General features: G+C 36.6%; 2 protein-coding genes across 2 annotated transcripts; one reads left to right on the top strand and one right to left on the bottom strand.

Annotated features, from left to right (window-relative positions):
* Window positions 1-1,912: 1,912 nt before the first annotated feature.
* On the bottom strand, window positions 1,913-2,209 carry LOC122672267 (classical arabinogalactan protein 7-like). Its single transcript, XM_043869783.1, has one exon. The coding sequence runs from the start codon at window positions 2,207-2,209 to the stop codon at window positions 1,913-1,915; it is 297 nt and encodes a 98-aa protein (XP_043725718.1).
* Window positions 2,210-8,276: 6,067 nt separating this feature from the next.
* Window positions 8,277-13,465, top strand: LOC122649174 (protein trichome birefringence-like 33). The gene is made up of 7 exons (XM_043842551.1): window positions 8,277-8,498; window positions 8,630-8,655; window positions 8,701-8,878; window positions 11,057-11,228; window positions 12,542-12,741; window positions 12,826-12,984; window positions 13,105-13,465. The coding sequence occupies exons 1-7, from the start codon at window positions 8,302-8,304 to the stop codon at window positions 13,442-13,444; spliced, it is 1,272 nt and encodes a 423-aa protein (XP_043698486.1). The 5' UTR covers window positions 8,277-8,301; the 3' UTR covers window positions 13,445-13,465.
* The last annotated feature ends 4,842 nt before the right edge of the window (window positions 13,466-18,307 follow it).

Below are 18,307 nucleotides of genomic sequence, written 5' to 3'. Positions count from 1 at the left end.
TTTGTGTTCTTACACTCTTAAAGTAACGGTATGCATTAATGATAAAATAAAAAATAACAAAATAATGGTAAAATCAGTATCATCACGGTGTGTGGGTTTAGTCCCACATCGGGTGTGTGAGTGTGGTGTGTGTTGTGTATATCCGCCATTCCACAGTCCTAAAAGTCGATTAACCTTTTGGGATTAGTGTGTGGTTTGTGTGATTACACTTTCATAAAAATAAAAAAATCAGTATCATCACCAGATAGCAGTATGGGCCATATGACACTATGACCGTGACCAGTATTGATTTATATGCGATTTAACGATATGGTGCCGTTACAACGAATCTTTTTATACACCGATACAAATTGATATGACCCCAAACCAATATAAGTTTTGGACTTAGTTTTTATGGATCGTACATCGATCGGAATTTTTATCACCTCTAATTCGTTGCCCGCTCTAATTCCCTCCAATCCCTCACATAGGAGTAGAAATGACCATCCTACTCATTTCCGCTCACATGGTTGTGCTTTCTACCGTATATAGAATCTTTTGCTGTAAATAATTTATGTGAAAAATTAATAAAACTATTCATTGGAAGCAACATTTTGATGGCATGGTGACTTCTTCTCATTGATGCTAGGATTTGACTGATGCTCAAACTGTATGACATGTTGCTGAAATTACTTTTTCCTTCCTTTCGTGATTATCCAAAGTATCAAAATTTTGTACCTAAAAAATAATAGGGTTGATGTTCTCTATGCCGCAGCGTAGCCTCCGCCCAGACGCATGGGCCTGTCATTTAGGGGGACAGGGTGGTCATTGCACCCACCACCATGTGTCTGAGTGCAGCCTATGCCCTGGCACAAAGAACATTTGGCCAAAATAATAATAAAAGTATCACACTTTGCTGATCTAGCTTGCTTTGGTGAATGGCACTGGTTCCTTAGGAAAGTGCTCAGAGACTTCGTTAGTGGATCAAGTCATTTTGACGGCATCTAAGTCATTATTATTAGGGTAAAATACATGTACCCCCTTGTAATGCACCCAATATTCCTCGTACCCCCCTAAGCTTCTGATAAGTCCACGTATCACCCCTCAATATTCCATGTACCACCCCTACTTTACCCCCCTAAAGCCATTTAAGTCCAAAATGATAAAAAATAACCAAACTACCCTTTCTTCTATCTTTTCTAAAATTTAAAAAGACCTAATTGCCCTGACCTATTTGCTAAAATTTGAAAAGACCAAAATACCCTCATTTTGCCCAAATCATCATCTTCTTTTACCATGTAGATACCCACCAGCACCGCTTTAGAACGGATATGTAGTGATTCCGTTCACCTACTTCGGCCTCTCGTTATTAAGGTAAAGGTTCTGTATTATAAATTACATAATGTAAAGCAAACATTTTTTGGAGTGGAAAATGAAACATTTGTTGACAGGTAGGTGGAGCAGAGCGTAACGAATCCTAGTGGGTCTCTTGATTGCTTCCCTCTACTTGAAGAATCCGGAGTAATTTCGATGATGAGGGTTCTAACTGTAAATTTAGTCTCTCTCTCTCTCTCTCTTTGTCTATAATTTCAATTGATTACGAAAACAAATTTTTATCGAACTCTACTATTTATGAGTGATTTGGACAAAGAAAGGGAGGAAATATACAAGAATTCGCAAAACTCAAAAGCCAAGGAAAAAAGTGCTTTATTCATATGATTTTAGTGTACATGCGATCAATCCACAACCATCCACTATCAAATATTCAGATCTCTCACGTTCAATGCGAGGCCACAAGTCAAAAATATTGAGATCTCATGTCCTTGTGTAAACACAACTAGATCAACTCCAAAATAAAATACAATGAATATTAAAAAAAAAAGAGGGAACAAATGAAATCCTAAGCTAAGAGGAAATGATTGAATGATGGATTTTAGATCAACAAGGCAACAGCAACGGTGCCGAAAAGGGCAGAATCCAAGACTGCAACTCTGTTGAGTGAACCGTGAGCGCCTGAAGGAGTCGTCACAGCTGGACTATCCGCAGGTGCAAGAGGTGGCGCGAGAGGTGAGGCAATGCTTGGAGACAGAGATGTAGCCATCTCAGAAGTCGAGACTGGAGCGGGAACGAGAGCGGTAGTTGGAGTTGATGTGGGAGCGTAGCCACGGAAGGTGCTGGCATTGGTGCAGGGGGTGAAACTGCCGGTGGTGGTGGTGGTGGTGGTGGGCATCTACATGGTAAAAGAAGATATGATTTGGGGAAGATGAGGGTATTTTACTCTTTTCAAATTTTATTAAATAAGTCAAGGCAATTAGGTCTTTTCAAATTGGGAAGTAGTTTTTTGTATGGGAGTGTGGCCTACGCCAGCACTCCCATGAGTCTATCTCTCTCTTCCTTAAAATAAGGTGGCAGATGTGTCTTTTCACATGGGGAAGAGAGAGATAGATTCATGGGAGTGCTGGCGTAGGCCACACTCCCGGACAGAGATCTTTTTTCCTTTCAAAATTTAGAAAAGATAGAAGAAATGGTAGTTTGGTTATTTTTTATCATTTTGGACTTAAATGGCTTTAGGGGGGTAAAGTAGGGGTGGTACGTGGACTTGTCAGAAGCTTAGGGGGGTACGAGGAATATTGAGTGCATTACAGGGGGTACGTACGTGTATTTTACCCTTATTATTATGTAGTGATTTAATTGCTTTTCAATAAGTGTAGCCCCTTAGGCCCTGTTGGTCCCATCGTGGGTCTCTTTTTGTTTCTGACCCCTTAGTAGGTCTTGTATGGTCTCTTGTGGGCCCTTGAACCTTGCACCCAAAATAAAATAATACATCATACTTTGTCACGTGTTTTAACAAAGGGATTTTTTTATAGATATCTTTTAAAGTGTCAAATAATTTATAATCTTATTATTATTATTATTTTTTATCCTTTCAGTATAACATACTTTGTCTTTCAATAAATGTAAAATCTTATTATTTCACACATGTGTAATTAAAAAACGGATGTACGACAATGATAACTCTTGAATATATCACTTTCAAATTATTTAAAAAAATATTTTTTTATCCTGACTTAAAGAACTTTTAAAAATAAGACAACGACAACCAATATATATGGTTACATATTCTAAATACACCTTTAGCCTATAGAGATGTCATTCCCTTTTAAAAAAAAAGTTAAAAAAATTATTCAAAAGTTAAATATTCTAAGAATAAGCTACCAAAAATATGATAAACGGAGATTAAGGATGATACCATATCTCCATACTCAAAATGGTCAAATCATTAGCCTTTATGTGGTTAAACATGCTTGATAAAGAATAAACAACCTCAATTTAACTTATTTAATTTAAGATTTCGGCTAACCTTTCTCATTGTAAATCTTCTTTTTGTACTCCCCACTTAAGACGGAGAGGGGAAGAGTAGGACAGAATGGAAGGCCTTCAATAATGTTTGGATACATAACAATGGCAATTTGTTTTGTGCTAGAATTCAGCGGGAGTTATTTGAAATGGACAAAGTTTTCCTCCTTCCGTAGGGAACGGTTCTCCACCCATCCTAGGATTTTGCATTTCCCAAAATACCTTCTCCCACCCATCCCACACCCGTGTTGCATAGATTTTCATTCATCATGGGTGGAGGGAAACTCTGTCCAATTGAATATATATATATATCAAGTAATAGATTTCTTTCTAATTGTTTAGATAATTAGGACGATATTAGAGGTAGGAACAATGTGATAATTTTAGGAGTGGTTTCTCTGCAATATGTAGTCTAGAGCATGGTTTTAGTAATCGTATCGGATTGGCTCATGTAGATACCGATCCGATACTGATTTTTAGAATTTTTTTAAAAAAAAAACCTTAATGTAACCACGTGTTGTCACTCTATTTGAGACTGATACGAATCATGATAGTTAATAAGAATTGAAAATGGGGACATTTATGATTTAATTTGAGCTTGAAATTTGATACATTTTAGCCAATCCACCCTATACTCTAGATATCTAATGGTCGGACTTACCACATCATCCTTCCATGTGGCACAACTTAAAACTCATTTTTGACAAATATGGTATATTAATTTGAGTCTAATTTTGATCAATGAGATGGGTAGGGGGTTACTGGATGGGGGAGTGGGTAAAGGAGACGGAGAAGAAGGGGACAAAGGGGAATAGGGAGTAGGGGAAAAATTACAATGGTGCAGAAAAGTGAGGTAGAAAAAATAGAAGTCGTCGGAGCATGGAGCATAGCCATGACCCCTATCCCTTGATTCATGATCACCGTCCACTTTCACGGGCATCTGACGTTAGCATCGCAGTCGCTGGAGCACGGCAATCCTTCGCCAGTAACATTCAGACCGTCGACACTCTGATTTGGTCGATGCTAAAGGCGGTGGTGATGGTGTTAATGGTGGGTGGCAGTGGTGGTGGTGGTGGTGGTAGTATTGGGTATCTACATTGTAAAAGAAGATGATGATTTGGGGAAGATGAGGGCATTTTGATCTTTTCAAATTTTAGCAAATAGGTCAGTGCAATTAGGTCTTTTCAAATTTTAGAAAAGATAGAAGAAAGGGTAGTTTGGTCATTGTTTAGCATTTAACGCCTGATGTGGACTTAAATGGCTTTAGGGGGGTAAAGTAGGGGTGGTACATGGAATTTGCAGGGGGTGCACGTGGACTTGTCAAAACCTTAGGGGGGTATGAGGAATATTGGGTGCGTTATAGGTGGGTACGTGTATTTTACCCATTATTTATCGTTGAAGCAACTCTTTACAAAGCTCACCAACCTTGGTAAACATATTGTTTAGGGTAATTGGGGGGTGTGGGGACAATATAAACCTTATGCTTTGGCGACAAAAGCAATCTAACTAATTTTGTAGACTTATGTGGACAACACAATGTGGGGGTAGTATTGATCTTACAGCACTCTCGAGTTTTCCTTCACCAGGTAGTGAAGGTTCACCATATCATCCTAAGTTTTACGAATCCCTAGAGGGTTTTAGTATGTTTTTTCAAAATATCCTCTTGATACTCTTTTGTGCATCTGAAGCCCTCAGGTGAATGGATTCCCATTACCATGACTTGAGGAAAACTCGGTTCAAAACCTGATTTTTCATATTTTTTTTAATGCAAAAAAAATAAGAAAAGAGAAGAGTCCAGATTGTCCAACAAATCTCATTCACTCACAATAGCTTAAGGAAAACTCGGTCCAAAATCTATTTCTCATATTTTTTTTTAAATGCAAAGAAAATAGGAGTCTAGATTGTCCACAAATCTCCTCCTTCTCGTAACAGTCGGTGATAGACTTTCGATACTACCAACCTATTCTTTTTAAATAATATTACATACCCAACAATTTTAATTAAATCAATAATACAACAATGAAAATAAATTCCATGGCTATTCCGATTTTGGCCCCTTACTGATGTGGTCAACAAGCTCCTTGCAATCCGTCTAAGCTTCTTCTTTCCATCCCAACTCTAATGCACCTTATAGTCCTTGTTGCAATCCTCTTATTTTTGCTTTCTTAGCAGTTCCCGTGATACCATCATCCACAAAAACCACAATAAACTGTTGATTGAAAAAAATAACTAAAGCCCACCTTGCCTCACATAAAGAGGGATTGAAATTGCCGTCATTAAGCATAATAGGATGATCCCAAATACGTAAACTTTGATAGTCCTTATGAGACAACATTGTAGGGTTAAAAATCCCATGTATCAAAATGGTAGGCTTGGGGATCTATAAATGTGGAACCCATCTAGAAATATTATGCAACAGTGCTAACAGGTTTGAGTCCTAATTCTAGAAAAGACAATAGTTCCTAGACAACCAAATAAACTAGAAGGTAACCGCTACTACAGATAGGATAATTACTTTAGGGAGAGGAGTCCCTATAGTGCTCGAGTGCAGTTTCGGGCCAACAAGGGAACCCCCCTTTGGAATTTGACAAAAGGGAGAGGGACATTTATGACATATCATCCCCTTACATGAACAGTGATATGTGAGGGGGTGTACAATTTCATTTTGAGTTGATGTTGGTGTCGTGCACAACTTTTACCCATTAATTTATCATGCTTTGAAAAAGATGAATTAATATCAAAGTCTCAAGATGATGAAAAAATGATCCTGGAGGTGCTCTGCCTTTAACCCTAACGGTCTTGCTATCTAGATTCTCTTAGAGAAATTGCATGAAAGATGGAAGGAGATGCCAATCAGGTTCTATTTCCTATCAACATAAAATGAATAAGTCAATATCTGAATCCTATCCAATCATGCTAACCAAATTCGATTCATCATCAAATGTGTATTTTATATGATCAGCATTCAATTTTGAATTTACACCAATAATATCTGATTAATTATCATAGTCAATGAAGATTACAGCCCCAGGACAAGCTTGTAATGAATTGCGGACTTAATTTCATATTAATTTGAAAAAATTTGATTGATATGAGTGTTTTTTTGTTTTTCTATTACAACGGATCGACAAAAGACTAGTCCAATAACTACTTCAATGGTTGCAATAGCTATACTATGGATGGCAAGGCCGAAGATAAAAAAAATGATTCGCAATAATAAAAAAAAATTTATAATAAATTTTAACTCATGAAAATAATGAATATGAACATTGCAAACGTTAAGATAAAAATTAATTAATTATCTATAATGTTAAACTATGATTGAAAGATAATTTGGAGAAGACATATCAATATCCAAATTCATATAAGGAGGTTTTACGCGAAAATTATTGTATGCTATGTTTAGTGATGGTCTATATTGCCATCTATTCATCTAGTAACTTTCAATTTAAATGAAGCACTCCACAAAGTAATATAAAACTTTGAAAAAATGTAGAAAAATAATTTTTAATATTTAATTTAACATATGGTGGAGCATATGCTTAACAAGATTTTTTTTTTGTTTTTTTTTTTAGTTTATTTGTTTTTTTTTGAGAAGATGTAAAGAGCCTAATCTTACATATGGATAATGCAAGGTGGTACGATTGACAATCCAATGGTCAGTCTAACAAGGCAACAATAAAACCAAAGAGGCAAAAATAAATACCCATACAAAACAACAATGGTGGATTGTGGGAGAAATTTTTCCTAAGCATATAATAAAAGGATGGTTCTTATTGTCACCAAAGTGATGAACTTAGAAGTTACAATTTCCTTTTAATCGTCTCTTGTCTTATTCTTAAAAGTTCTTCAAGTTAGTAGTAAAAAAATAAATTTTCAAATTAGGGAACAAGAACATTGCCCGATAAATGAGGATAAAATTATGTATTTTCACACGGTAACTCAAAAACGTGTTAGACAATTACAACTCTTGATAGTAGCATAATAGTAAAAATCCTTTTTTACCATTGACATATTTAAAGAACTATTGGGAATAAAACTTACAGAGGTGTGTCGTTCAGAAAGTCTCATAAATAAAATAACATAAACAAAAAATGATACCAAATAAATAAATAATAATAAATTCATTTTCAAATAATTAAAAAAATTATTAAACAATCAAAAGAAGATTACATGTTCTACTTATAGAGGAGATAGTGTTATAAATAAAATAAAAAAATAATACCAAACAAAAAAATAAAAATATTTAGCACCACTTACCCACCACCCCCATCATGGAAGGGAGTTCACAATACTTAAAAGTTTCAATAGTTAAGTTTCATTTATGTGAGAGACTGAGAGTACATAGATAAATAGATACTCCCAGCTCATTGAAATTGAAATCTCACCAAACACTACCAACTCTCTTTCTTCACTTCTACAATATTTAAACCTTTTTTTTATTTATTTATTTGATCTCATAGCTTAATCAAATCTGAGAGCTAACACCTAATACCAATCATTTCTCTTTTTTTCTCTCCTTAACCTAAAAGACAAACAGGGTGACCAAACCTTTACCTGTCCTTTTAATCTTTTAATTTTGAAAGAAGAAGAAACATAATTTGCCATCTCATTGTCTGATTAATCTTCCAACCTAAGCAACAAAATAGCCTCAATCATCATCATCATACCTTCCAACCCAATTCATTTCCCCTCTTTATTCTCTTTTTCTGTCCCTTTCAGCATCAATATGATATAATCTTCTTAGATCTAATCAAAGAAGATTCCAATCCAAAGGCAGTTGGCCCTCTTGACACATTGAAAACATAGACCTATAGAACCACTACATCAGAGTACCACACTCACTGTTATGTAATTAATAATAGATTTACACAACCCGAGTGAGTTTTCGATAAGTCATAAATAAGCAGAGACACATATATGGGCTCTCACACAGAGAGAGAGAGAAGAGAGAGATAGAGAGAGATGAAAAAGTCTTTCTCCACCTATTCATCATCGTCTCCTCTTAGGAAGACTCGTGTTTCACCCTTTGTCTTTACTTTACTAGCTTTCATCGTCTTCGTCGCCATCATCTACGGCCAAGACTTGGGTTGCCTTCTCAAACGACCCACTAACGATCTCCGGCCAAACTCAGAACGGCAGAAGAAATCGAGAACAGGTGAGTTAAATTGTTGAATCAATCTATTTTTAATTTTTGGGTGGTAGTGATTGATCAGTGATGTGATGCTGTGTTGTGTGTGTTTCTGAATCTAATTTTTTCTTTGCTGGGCTAGCTAGAGAATGATGCTCAGAGATTGCCGTTTGCGGTGGGAAAGATCAGCAGCGAGGGGAGAGAAGGAGACCGGAAAGAAGAAGAAGAAGAAGAAGAAGAGAAATGCGATGTATTTAATGGGAGATGGGTTCGTGATGAGTCCAATCGGCCGATGTATGAGGAATGGGAATGTCCGTACATACAGCCACAGTTAACCTGTCAAGAACACGGGAGGCCTGAGAAAGAGTACCAGCACCGGAGATGGCAGCCTCATGGTTGTTCCCTTCCCAGGTTAGATTTTAGTCTTTTAAAGCTTTCTGCAATTTCCGTTTCCGTTTTCGTTGTCCCCTCTTTTCTACGATTCCGTTTGGATGTTCGGAATCGAAGTAGCCGTACCGGGATCGATCCAGTTTAGGAGTGGAGAACGCCGGAGATGATCGAAGGGTGAGTATTAGTTTAAGGGGGTCCTATCAGGTGGGATGTAGGGATTCGTTTAGGAAAGATGCGGTTTCCCTTCCCATCATTGGACCGACGGTTCTCTCGGCGTATGTTAATATGGAGTCGCATTGCGTACAGATGTCATTGAGATTTGACTATTGAGTCGTCGTGGAGTCCCAAAAAAGGGAAACTTCCAGTCTCCAGATGCTTTTCTAGTCGGTGAACTGTATAAAGCAACAATCTGCCCAAGGTAGGTTTAAGAACCCGATTCGGAGAAATTTAGAAACGGCTGGAGAAAAAAAGTTTGAATTTGGTATGAAACCTAGAAATTAGAATTTTGGGAAGAACGAAGCTAACAATTTTTTCAAAGGGGAAAGTTTTCATACATGTCAGCCGTGTATGTGAGAGGGTGGGAGTTTCAAGGCATTAATTAATGGGTGGGGGTTTATGACTTTTCCAACTCTTTGTGAGTGGGGACACGATCGAGCATGCTTACGCGGCCGTGTATGAAAACTTCCTCCTATACAATATTTGAAAGGTCTCATGTTAGATACTTGATCACCTTTAACCTACTATCCCATACTAAGTTGACCCAATTTAACCCTTATACCTATCCTCAAAAGTTCTCACATTGACGCTAAGTAGCCCTTTACAAGTGGCTCCACTTGGTCCCAAGGTTTTTGGCCGGCAATAGGTAGCTCTTTCCTTTCTTCATGAAATGACCTATTTACCCTCATTGATTGAATCGATAAGGTGCCGTGTTAGCCTCCCAAACAGAAAACCTCGACTCATCAAGAAAAAAAACCAAACATTTTCAGATTTTGAAAAAGGGGAAAGTTTTCATACACGGCCGTATAAGCATGAACGGTCATGTCGCCTCTCACAAAGAGTTGAAAAAGTCATAAACCCCCACCCATTAATTAATGCCTTGAAACTCCCACCCTCTCACATACACGGCTTACACAGCCGTGTATGAAAACTTTCCCCTATTGTATAAGCTACTTTAATTTTTTACCTTATAAGATAAGATAATTATGTTGGGGTAATGATTACAAAAATTCCTTTTTTTCTTCCCTTCCCTTTCATTTCCCATATAACGAGCCTTACAGAAATAACCCAGATTACGTGTTTCTTAACAACTCAACTTAGCATTATCCCAACTAAATAGGGTCGGCTACATGGATCCTTTTAAAAACAATGTAAGAGGAATGAAGATTAAAAAATGAAGAAATGGGATAAGAAAAGTAAGTAATGGAAAATGAAGAATTATATGAATATCATTCCTCGTCATCTAATTTGGATAAAAGAATAAGTCAGTGCTACCCTATCATCACTATATAAATGTGAATAGTTCCCATAAATGTACTGTATTTATACATTTCATAGTTCCCATTACCACCAAATATGGGCTGAGCCTAGCTCAAATTTGATAGATTTATGTAATAAAATTTTGCTGATGGTCCAATCCCAGCCCAGTTATTTAGTAGTTGGAGTTAGGCCAGGTCCTGGCTCAAAACGGTCAACATGTGGTTCCCTTACATTTCTACCTTGCATAACCTGGACTTCCAACCAGTGATCCTGAAGAAGAAAAATAAATGCTATCGTCTCTTAAATCAAACCTGCCTTTTGAGACCCAAACCCGCCAAGGGTTCAGCAAAATTTTACCTGAATTGACTCTTGGTTGGACATGGTATTCACCCGATCCATGGGCTTATAATAGGTCAGCCAATACCTAGCCCACTTAGGCACATCTGTTCCACTGCCCACCAGTCTAATTCAACTTGGATTAGCCTTTTTTACCCATTTTAGTTTAGTCCGATCAAACAGGCACCTAAGTTAATATCAAACATTCAACCTGGTATGTTTTGTTGTTGTTTTTTTTCCCTTTTATGTGGGATTGTCAAATCCTTGGTTTAATTGAATTCTCATGTTCTTACTATTACATATATTATATCTTTTAATAAGTAGAATTGTACAAATGCATGCTTTTTATGTTTTAGTTGCTGTGTCTAATTATTAAAAAACATGCAGCTTCAATGCAACATTTATGCTGGAGAAACTACGAGGGAAGAGGATGATGTTTGTTGGCGACAGTCTGAACAGGGGTCAGTATGTCTCCATGGTCTGTCTGCTCCACCGGATCATCCCTGAGCATGCCAAATCCATGGAAACCTTCGACTCACTTACAGTCTTCAGAGCTAAGGTAACAAGAGACTCTTCCTGATGCATTGCATTACTTGAGTCCCCCCCCCCCCCCCCCAAAAAAAAAAGTAGTAGTATTAATGTGGAAATCTGTCCGATCGGTTCTGATTTTAAGGGGCCTGGTCTAGGCCTGTAAACGGATCGGATTCGGCTCAAATACGGATCGGATGTAATCGGATTCGGATATTCCTTGGTCGAATACGGATACCTCTAAACGGATTCGGATGGATTCGGATGCAGATCAAATTCCCGTTTACACCTCTGCCTTGTGTAACCCAAACCTTCATCCCCCTAGTGGATACAATTTACTCTCAATCCATAGTTTTAGATCATGATTCTCTTTTCCTCATATTCTAGAACCTGTTGAATCTTCAAAAACCCTCAAGATCATTATTTGCTTAATTTTTTATAATTAAGTATTCGGATTCGGATTTTTATCGGAGTATTCGGATTTTTTTCCGGATATCTCTAAACGGATTCGGATGCCCCTAAATGGATACGGATACGGATCGAATTTGGATTTTCGGTTATCCATTTCCAGCCCTGCCCGGGTCCGGACCTGTTAGGATCAGAACCAGAGTGGCCCGTTTATCTATTGGTTTCAAACCTGATTTCCAGAACCATTTATTAATGTGTGTGACGGTTTCGGTTCCTAATCAGTTCAACACTATTAAATTGCCCAAAATTCCAAAAGGTTTACCTAAACATACAAATATCCATCCATTAGCATACAAATAAAAATATGAACTAAAATAGTTAAAAGGAAATCTCCATTACTAACATATCAATAAATCTAAAACACAAAATCCAAATCATCATACTCAAATATTTGATTATATTTAAGTTTTAAATGGACCCTGGTGGCTCCGGTTCCAGTCAATTCCAAATTGATCTTTTGGTTCTAGCACCATTGGGAGACCCATCCTGTTTATTAACGATTCCAAAACTCATATGCAGAACTAAACCAATAACTTAATGGGTAGATCAATTCTAGTTCTTAGTGAGTCGGTTCCAGTGTGGTCCCAGTTTGGTCCTAAATTGACAACCTTACCTAGTATGTACTTTGCAACTTCGTTTTAGGATGCAGTTTTCAGGCACCGTAGGTGCAGCGTGCAGGAAAAGTACACCCATCAAGGATCATAAATTTCTGCCCCCTATAGTACAAAGTCCTAATACCCCACTGATTCCTGTACCCTATGGACACCACCTGAACCCATCAATCAAGGGAGGGAGGGGGGGTGGTAAAACTTGTTTTTTTTAATTAAATATCATGGTGATTTGTGTGACTGATGAGCTCTTCTTCAATTCTTGTAGGACTACAATGCCACAATTGAGTTCTACTGGGCTCCGTTTCTTCTGGAATCAAATTCAGATGATGCAGTCATCCATAGAGTGACAGATAGAATTGTTCGTAGGGGTTCCATCAATAAACATGGTCGTTTCTGGAAAGGAGCCGATATTGTAGTATTCAATACCTATCTTTGGTGGATGACCGGGATGAAAATGAAGATCCTGTAACTATTCTCTCTACTGTGGCTTTCTCTTCTTTTACTTCTCTTCATCAGTAGAGGTCACTGATCATGTCTTCTGTTTGACAGGCGGGGATCTTTCAATGATTCAGTTAAAGACATCATTGAGATGGAAACCGACGATGCTTATCACTTGGCAATGAAGAGTATGTTGAAATGGGCACAGAAGAATTTGGATCCTCAGAAGACCAGAGTTTTCTTTACCAGCATGTCGCCTTCCCATGGGAGGTAAGTTAATTTTATTACACTGCCCTGTTAATTAGCTCTTTCCTTTTGTCACACAAACACACATAAACACAGACAGAGAGAGAGAAGAACAAACAGAGCCTAATGAAGGAGGTATTGCAGGAGCATTGATTGGGGAGGAGACCCAAATGGAAGCTGTTACAATCAAACAACTCCAATTGAAGATCCAAGTTACTGGGGTTCTGGACAAGACAAGAGAATAATGAGGGTGATTGGGGAAGTGTTTAGTAAATCAAAGGTACCCATTACATTTCTCAACATTACTCAACTCTCAGAGTATAGGAAAGATGCCCATACTTCCATCTACAAGAAACAATGGAGCCCTTTGACACCTGAGCAATTAGCAAACCCTGTAAGCTATGCTGATTGTGTGCATTGGTGTTTACCTGGACTTCAAGATACTTGGAATGAGCTCTTATACGCAAAGCTCTTTTATCCTTAGCTGTGTTGATCCATGAATTTACTTAGGAATGGCCCTTAATCTTATTGTTATTGTTCAAGTCAGTGTATCTGTAAGAAAAATTGACAATGAGAAATAACATTTATATTGTTTAAAAGCAAGAAGGAAAAAGAAGATTGAATTGATTCTTTTGAATTGGTTCCATGGTTACATGAAAGAATCCTGAAACTCATATGCAGCCCATGCTTGTATTGACAAATCGCCATGAATACCCAATCTATCAATACAGATCAGAACTTCCAATTGATTCAAAGATTTTCAGAATCTCATCTTTTGAGAAATATTTGCAACTGTGTATGGAAAGAGTATGTTCATTGATTAGATGGTTAGTTTTATTGGTGCTTTTTCTTCTTTCTTTTACTGGAGATGCTTAATCTAAGTGGATGGTCAGGAACCATAGATGCTATAAGCAATTGGCTCATAATTAAAAAGGTTATTGCCATCAATAAATGATCCGTATTCCATAGTACTATTCCAACTTTCTAATTTACAGATGTTTGGATAAGATGGGTTTAACAATTGAACATGATTGGAAAACTGGAGGCAAAGAGTCAGAGAAACTCAACCCTCTTAAAAAATTGCTTGAAAATGGACCTATTTCTACTGTGTTTTTTTTTCACTGTTGTGCCAATTTACATGCAAGAATTGGGTCTTGCCAGGAGGGCGGGCCTTGGTGCAATGGTTAATGTTGCTCCATTGTGATCAATAGGTCATGGGTTCGAGTTTGGAAACAGCATCTTTGTGAAAGCAGGGCTAAGCCTCTGTACATTATGACCCTCCCAGACCTCACAATGGCGGGAGCCTCGTGCACTGGGTATGCCCTAATTGGGTCTTATCACAAGAAAGGTTAGTACTATTGGAAACCCTTAAAAGCAATGAATCAAAATGGAACAAGAAATAAAAGTAAAAAGAAAGAACAAAAGGGCTAACCCCCGGTTCTCATCTTCCCCTCCCCTTCCCCCAAAGAATAGAATGTACCTACAACCCCACCAAAAAAGGCTGGGCTAACCTCAGTAAAAATATGATCCTACGAGGATCACAAGTGAATCAATTGTCCAAAATAAATTTTATGTGCAGTTATCTAAATCTTGGAGGGGGGGGTTCTAAGGTCAAAGGATCCTATCTAAAGAATTCATATTGGCTTGTGAGTTGTGACTGATCGAGGTCCTTCTCATATTATGTCCCTTCACTCTCTACTTGGTTCAATTATCACTTTTTTTTTTTATTATTATTTTTTATGTGATTGTTATATATTGTTTCTATCTTTTTCGTCCCTCATCAGTCATCACATGCTGTGTCCCTTCATTCTCTATCAAGTTCACTTTTCCTTAATCTATCTCTTCCGCTTTACTTATTTTTATGTGACTGTTCTCTGGGTTTTGCTACTATATGTTTCCACAATTGGTTACATTTAGCCTGTTTCACACAATCAATGCATTTTGTCTCTGTCTTTTGTCTAATTTCTCATATTTTCAAGGAGAAAGTTTTCCTCCACCATGCTAAAAGGGTTCAATCACCATCCTAGGGTACTAAAACACCCCTTATTTACGAATGATTGAACCTACACCCTACTATTGCGCAATACTCTCTTCCGCCCATTTGAAAGCTGCTACGGTCCAGGGATTCCCCTTCACCGTGGCGTAAGGAAAACTGTCCCTTCTTCATTAATATTCCTTTTCGCATCTTTTTTTATTTTTTTTAGAGAACTTAACTAGTATATAATATAATATACACAATTTAAAATACTAAGCAAAGAATGTCTTGACTAGGCATAAATAGGTGAGCTGAGCCATTATTTCCTCCTACAAAGGTTGTTAAGTCCTGGTTTTGAGTCTTCCAACCATGCTATACATTGAAGCCCCAATCTAGATTTATAAAGAATCCAGTGTTAGATTCGGCCACCAATTTCTCATATCTCCTTCTCTAACAAACCCCATACAATCAAGAACAAAAAGCCAAAGTTTTTGACAAAAAGGTGTTCCAATTAAAACCACACCAAATATTAATTTATAGAACGAGTTTTCCTTCATAGCTAAAGGGGGACTGCAAAACTTTAAATGGATGTGGGCCTTCTAAGTGTATCAGTGACGTGACTCTTAGACTAGATTTATATTTTAAACTCAAAGGAAAAGGCTCTCTGAGCCTATGGTGTACACTGTGAATCCTCACATAGATTATTTTATTTTATTTTTTTTTTAAAAAAAATGATTAAAAAAAAAAAATCTATGTACTCTCTACTTGCTCAGAACCCTCTCCCTTAACTCAATTTGATGATCCAATTAAGGTAACAAATTTGTTTCCCAACTGCACGTCAACCACTTGTTTTTTATTTTGGGAAATAACTTCTTGTCACCAATATAATGAACCAACAAACTATAATCTTTTTGTTTTTTTGTGCCTATTGTCTTATTCTAAAAAACATTTAATGCAGGGTTTTTCAACGAGGATAAATCCGTCATTTCACTTTTAAAAAAAATTCTTTTCTATTCTTCCATTAAATAACTTTTTGAAATGAGATAAGGGGCAAAATAGTATAGTCACAATAAGATTTTCCCTTGATTTGACTACTAGGATGTTTAATGTTTGATAATAACCACCCAGCTCCATTTTATGATCGCATGCAATTTGTTTCCAATTGGTTTTCCAATCTCTATTTCATGTTCATTTGCAACTTGTTTTTTTAATGTAATTGTAGGCAATCCTAATGATTAATATGCACCATAGTTCCCGTTCTTTCCTTTTATAATTTAATATATTTTTGTGGGAAACCACACCAATGAGAGAGCGGGGAGAAGAATTCTTTTGGTAGAAACCCACATATTGATTGAAGAGAGAGAGTGCTAGTGTTCATTCCATGGTCATTATGTGAAAGGGCATGCATAATCCTTCCCACTCCGACACTGTAAAGATATTTATAAGTTTTCCCCTTATTTTATTAAGAAATTGATTATGACTTAATAATATCTAGCTATTTTCTGATCGCTACCTACCATGATATGCACGGAGGTGCAAGAGATGGTGAAGAGAAGCAAATATATAGTCCGTATTCCAATTTGGTAGAAATATACAACTTCATACTTTTGCCGTATATGTTTATTCGGCTCAAGTCCAAATTGTCGTATGGTCCATGTTTATAAACAGATATGCATTCATGATACTGTAAATTATATAATGTTTGTATGTAGATTTTTTTTCTTTCTATAAATTGAAACAAATAGATCTTAAAAATCTATAAATATATATACTGGATATCCTCTAATCTTATTTGTATTCTTTATATTGTAGATTACATAAGTATATATGTATATGTCAAAATTATTGGATGCACTACAAGCATAACCATATCCAAAATAATCAAATCATGTGTAGATCATATTTATATAAAATTTTGTTCGTTAACATCCATAATACTATTAAATATGAAATTTATTTTCTCCAAATCCAAATTTTCATTCGACCACATTGTTCATCCAATGGTGCTCAAGTGAAAAAGGAAGAAAATTTGTTTTCACACAAGATATCACTGACTAAGATGAGATTTTTGAAGAAAATGATGAGTGGATACAACATTCTATGTATTCTATAGATTAGTGTAGATCGGAATATGTGCCGAAAGGACCTCATGTTTATGTGCAGGTGGAATTTCAAGTGCATTTGTGGAAAAGGCAGAAACTTCTGTGTTCTAAGCAAAAGGTTTATTGGAAGGTTGAAGTGGAGAACGAGGACACGCTCCTCGGAAACCATGATTATTTTCTAGGAAAGAATTTGGGATTTAAGATTACTTGGGTGCAACAGAAAGGTTCAACATATTTCATATGTTTAGACAATATTTACGTACGTGAAATATTTGAATGAAATGATTTGAAACAAGAAATTTGAAATACATAAATGCAGTGATCATGAGGTAGAATTAGTAAAATATGCACCTATATGTCTAAATTAAAGCATTGGGTTTGGTCCGACCACCGATTGAATAACATCTCAATATGGATGGTTTTTTTCTTCATTGTATAGAAACACTTATAAAAGAACAATGTGAAGAAAATGATGAGTGGATACAACATTCTATGTATTCTATAGATTAGTGTAGATCGGAATATGTGCCGAAAGGACCTCATGTTTATGTGCAGGTGGAATTTCAAGTGCATTTGTGGAAAAGGCAGAAACTTCTGTGTTCTAAGCAAAAGGTTTATTGGAAGGTTGAAGTGGAGAACGAGGACACGCTCCTCGGAAACCATGATTATTTTCTAGGAAAGAATTTGGGATTTAAGATTACTTGGGTGCAACAGAAAGGTTCAACATATTTCATATGTTTAGACAATATTTACGTACGTGAAATATTTGAATGAAATGATTTGAAACAAGAAATTTGAAATACATAAATGCAAGTGATCATGAGGTAGAATTAGTAAAATATGCACCTATATGTCTAAATTAAAGCATTGGGTTTGGTCCGACCACCGATTGAATAACATCTCAATATGGATGGTTTTTTTCTTCATTGTATAGAAACACTTATAAAAGAACAATGTGAAGAAAATGATGAGTGGATACAACATTCTATGTATTCTATAGATTAGTGTAGATCGGAATATTGTGCCGAAAAGACCTCATGTTTATGTGCAGGTGGAATTTCAAGTGCATTTGTGGAAAAGGCAGAAACTTCTGTGTTCTAAGCAAAAGGTTATTGGAAGGTTGAAGTGGAGAACGAGGACACGCTCCTCGGAAACCATGATTATTTTCTAGGAAAGAATTTGGGATTTAAGATTACTTGGGTGCAACAGAAAGGTTCAACATATTTCATATGTTTAGACAATATTTACGTACGTGAAATATTTGAATGAA

This window comes from Telopea speciosissima, chromosome 1 (assembly GCF_018873765.1).
Source record: "Telopea speciosissima isolate NSW1024214 ecotype Mountain lineage chromosome 1, Tspe_v1, whole genome shotgun sequence".
NCBI classification, from domain to species: Eukaryota; Viridiplantae; Streptophyta; class Magnoliopsida; order Proteales; family Proteaceae; genus Telopea; species Telopea speciosissima.
This window is presented reverse-complemented; position numbering and strand designations above follow the sequence as displayed.

Coding starts and splice junctions, on each gene's coding strand:
- LOC122649174 (XM_043842551.1), top strand. CDS start 8,302: ATGAAAAAGTCTTTCTCCACCTATTCATCATCGTCTCCTCTTAGGAAG. Junction 8,656..8,700: donor GTTTGCGGTGGGAAAGATCA/GCAGCGAGGGGA, acceptor AAGAAGAAGAAG/AAGAAGAGAAATGCGATGTA. Junction 8,879..11,056: donor CATGGTTGTTCCCTTCCCAG/GTTAGATTTTAG, acceptor AAAAACATGCAG/CTTCAATGCAACATTTATGC.
- LOC122672267 (XM_043869783.1), bottom strand. CDS start 2,209: ATGCCCACCACCACCACCACCACCACCGGCAGTTTCACCCCCTGCACC.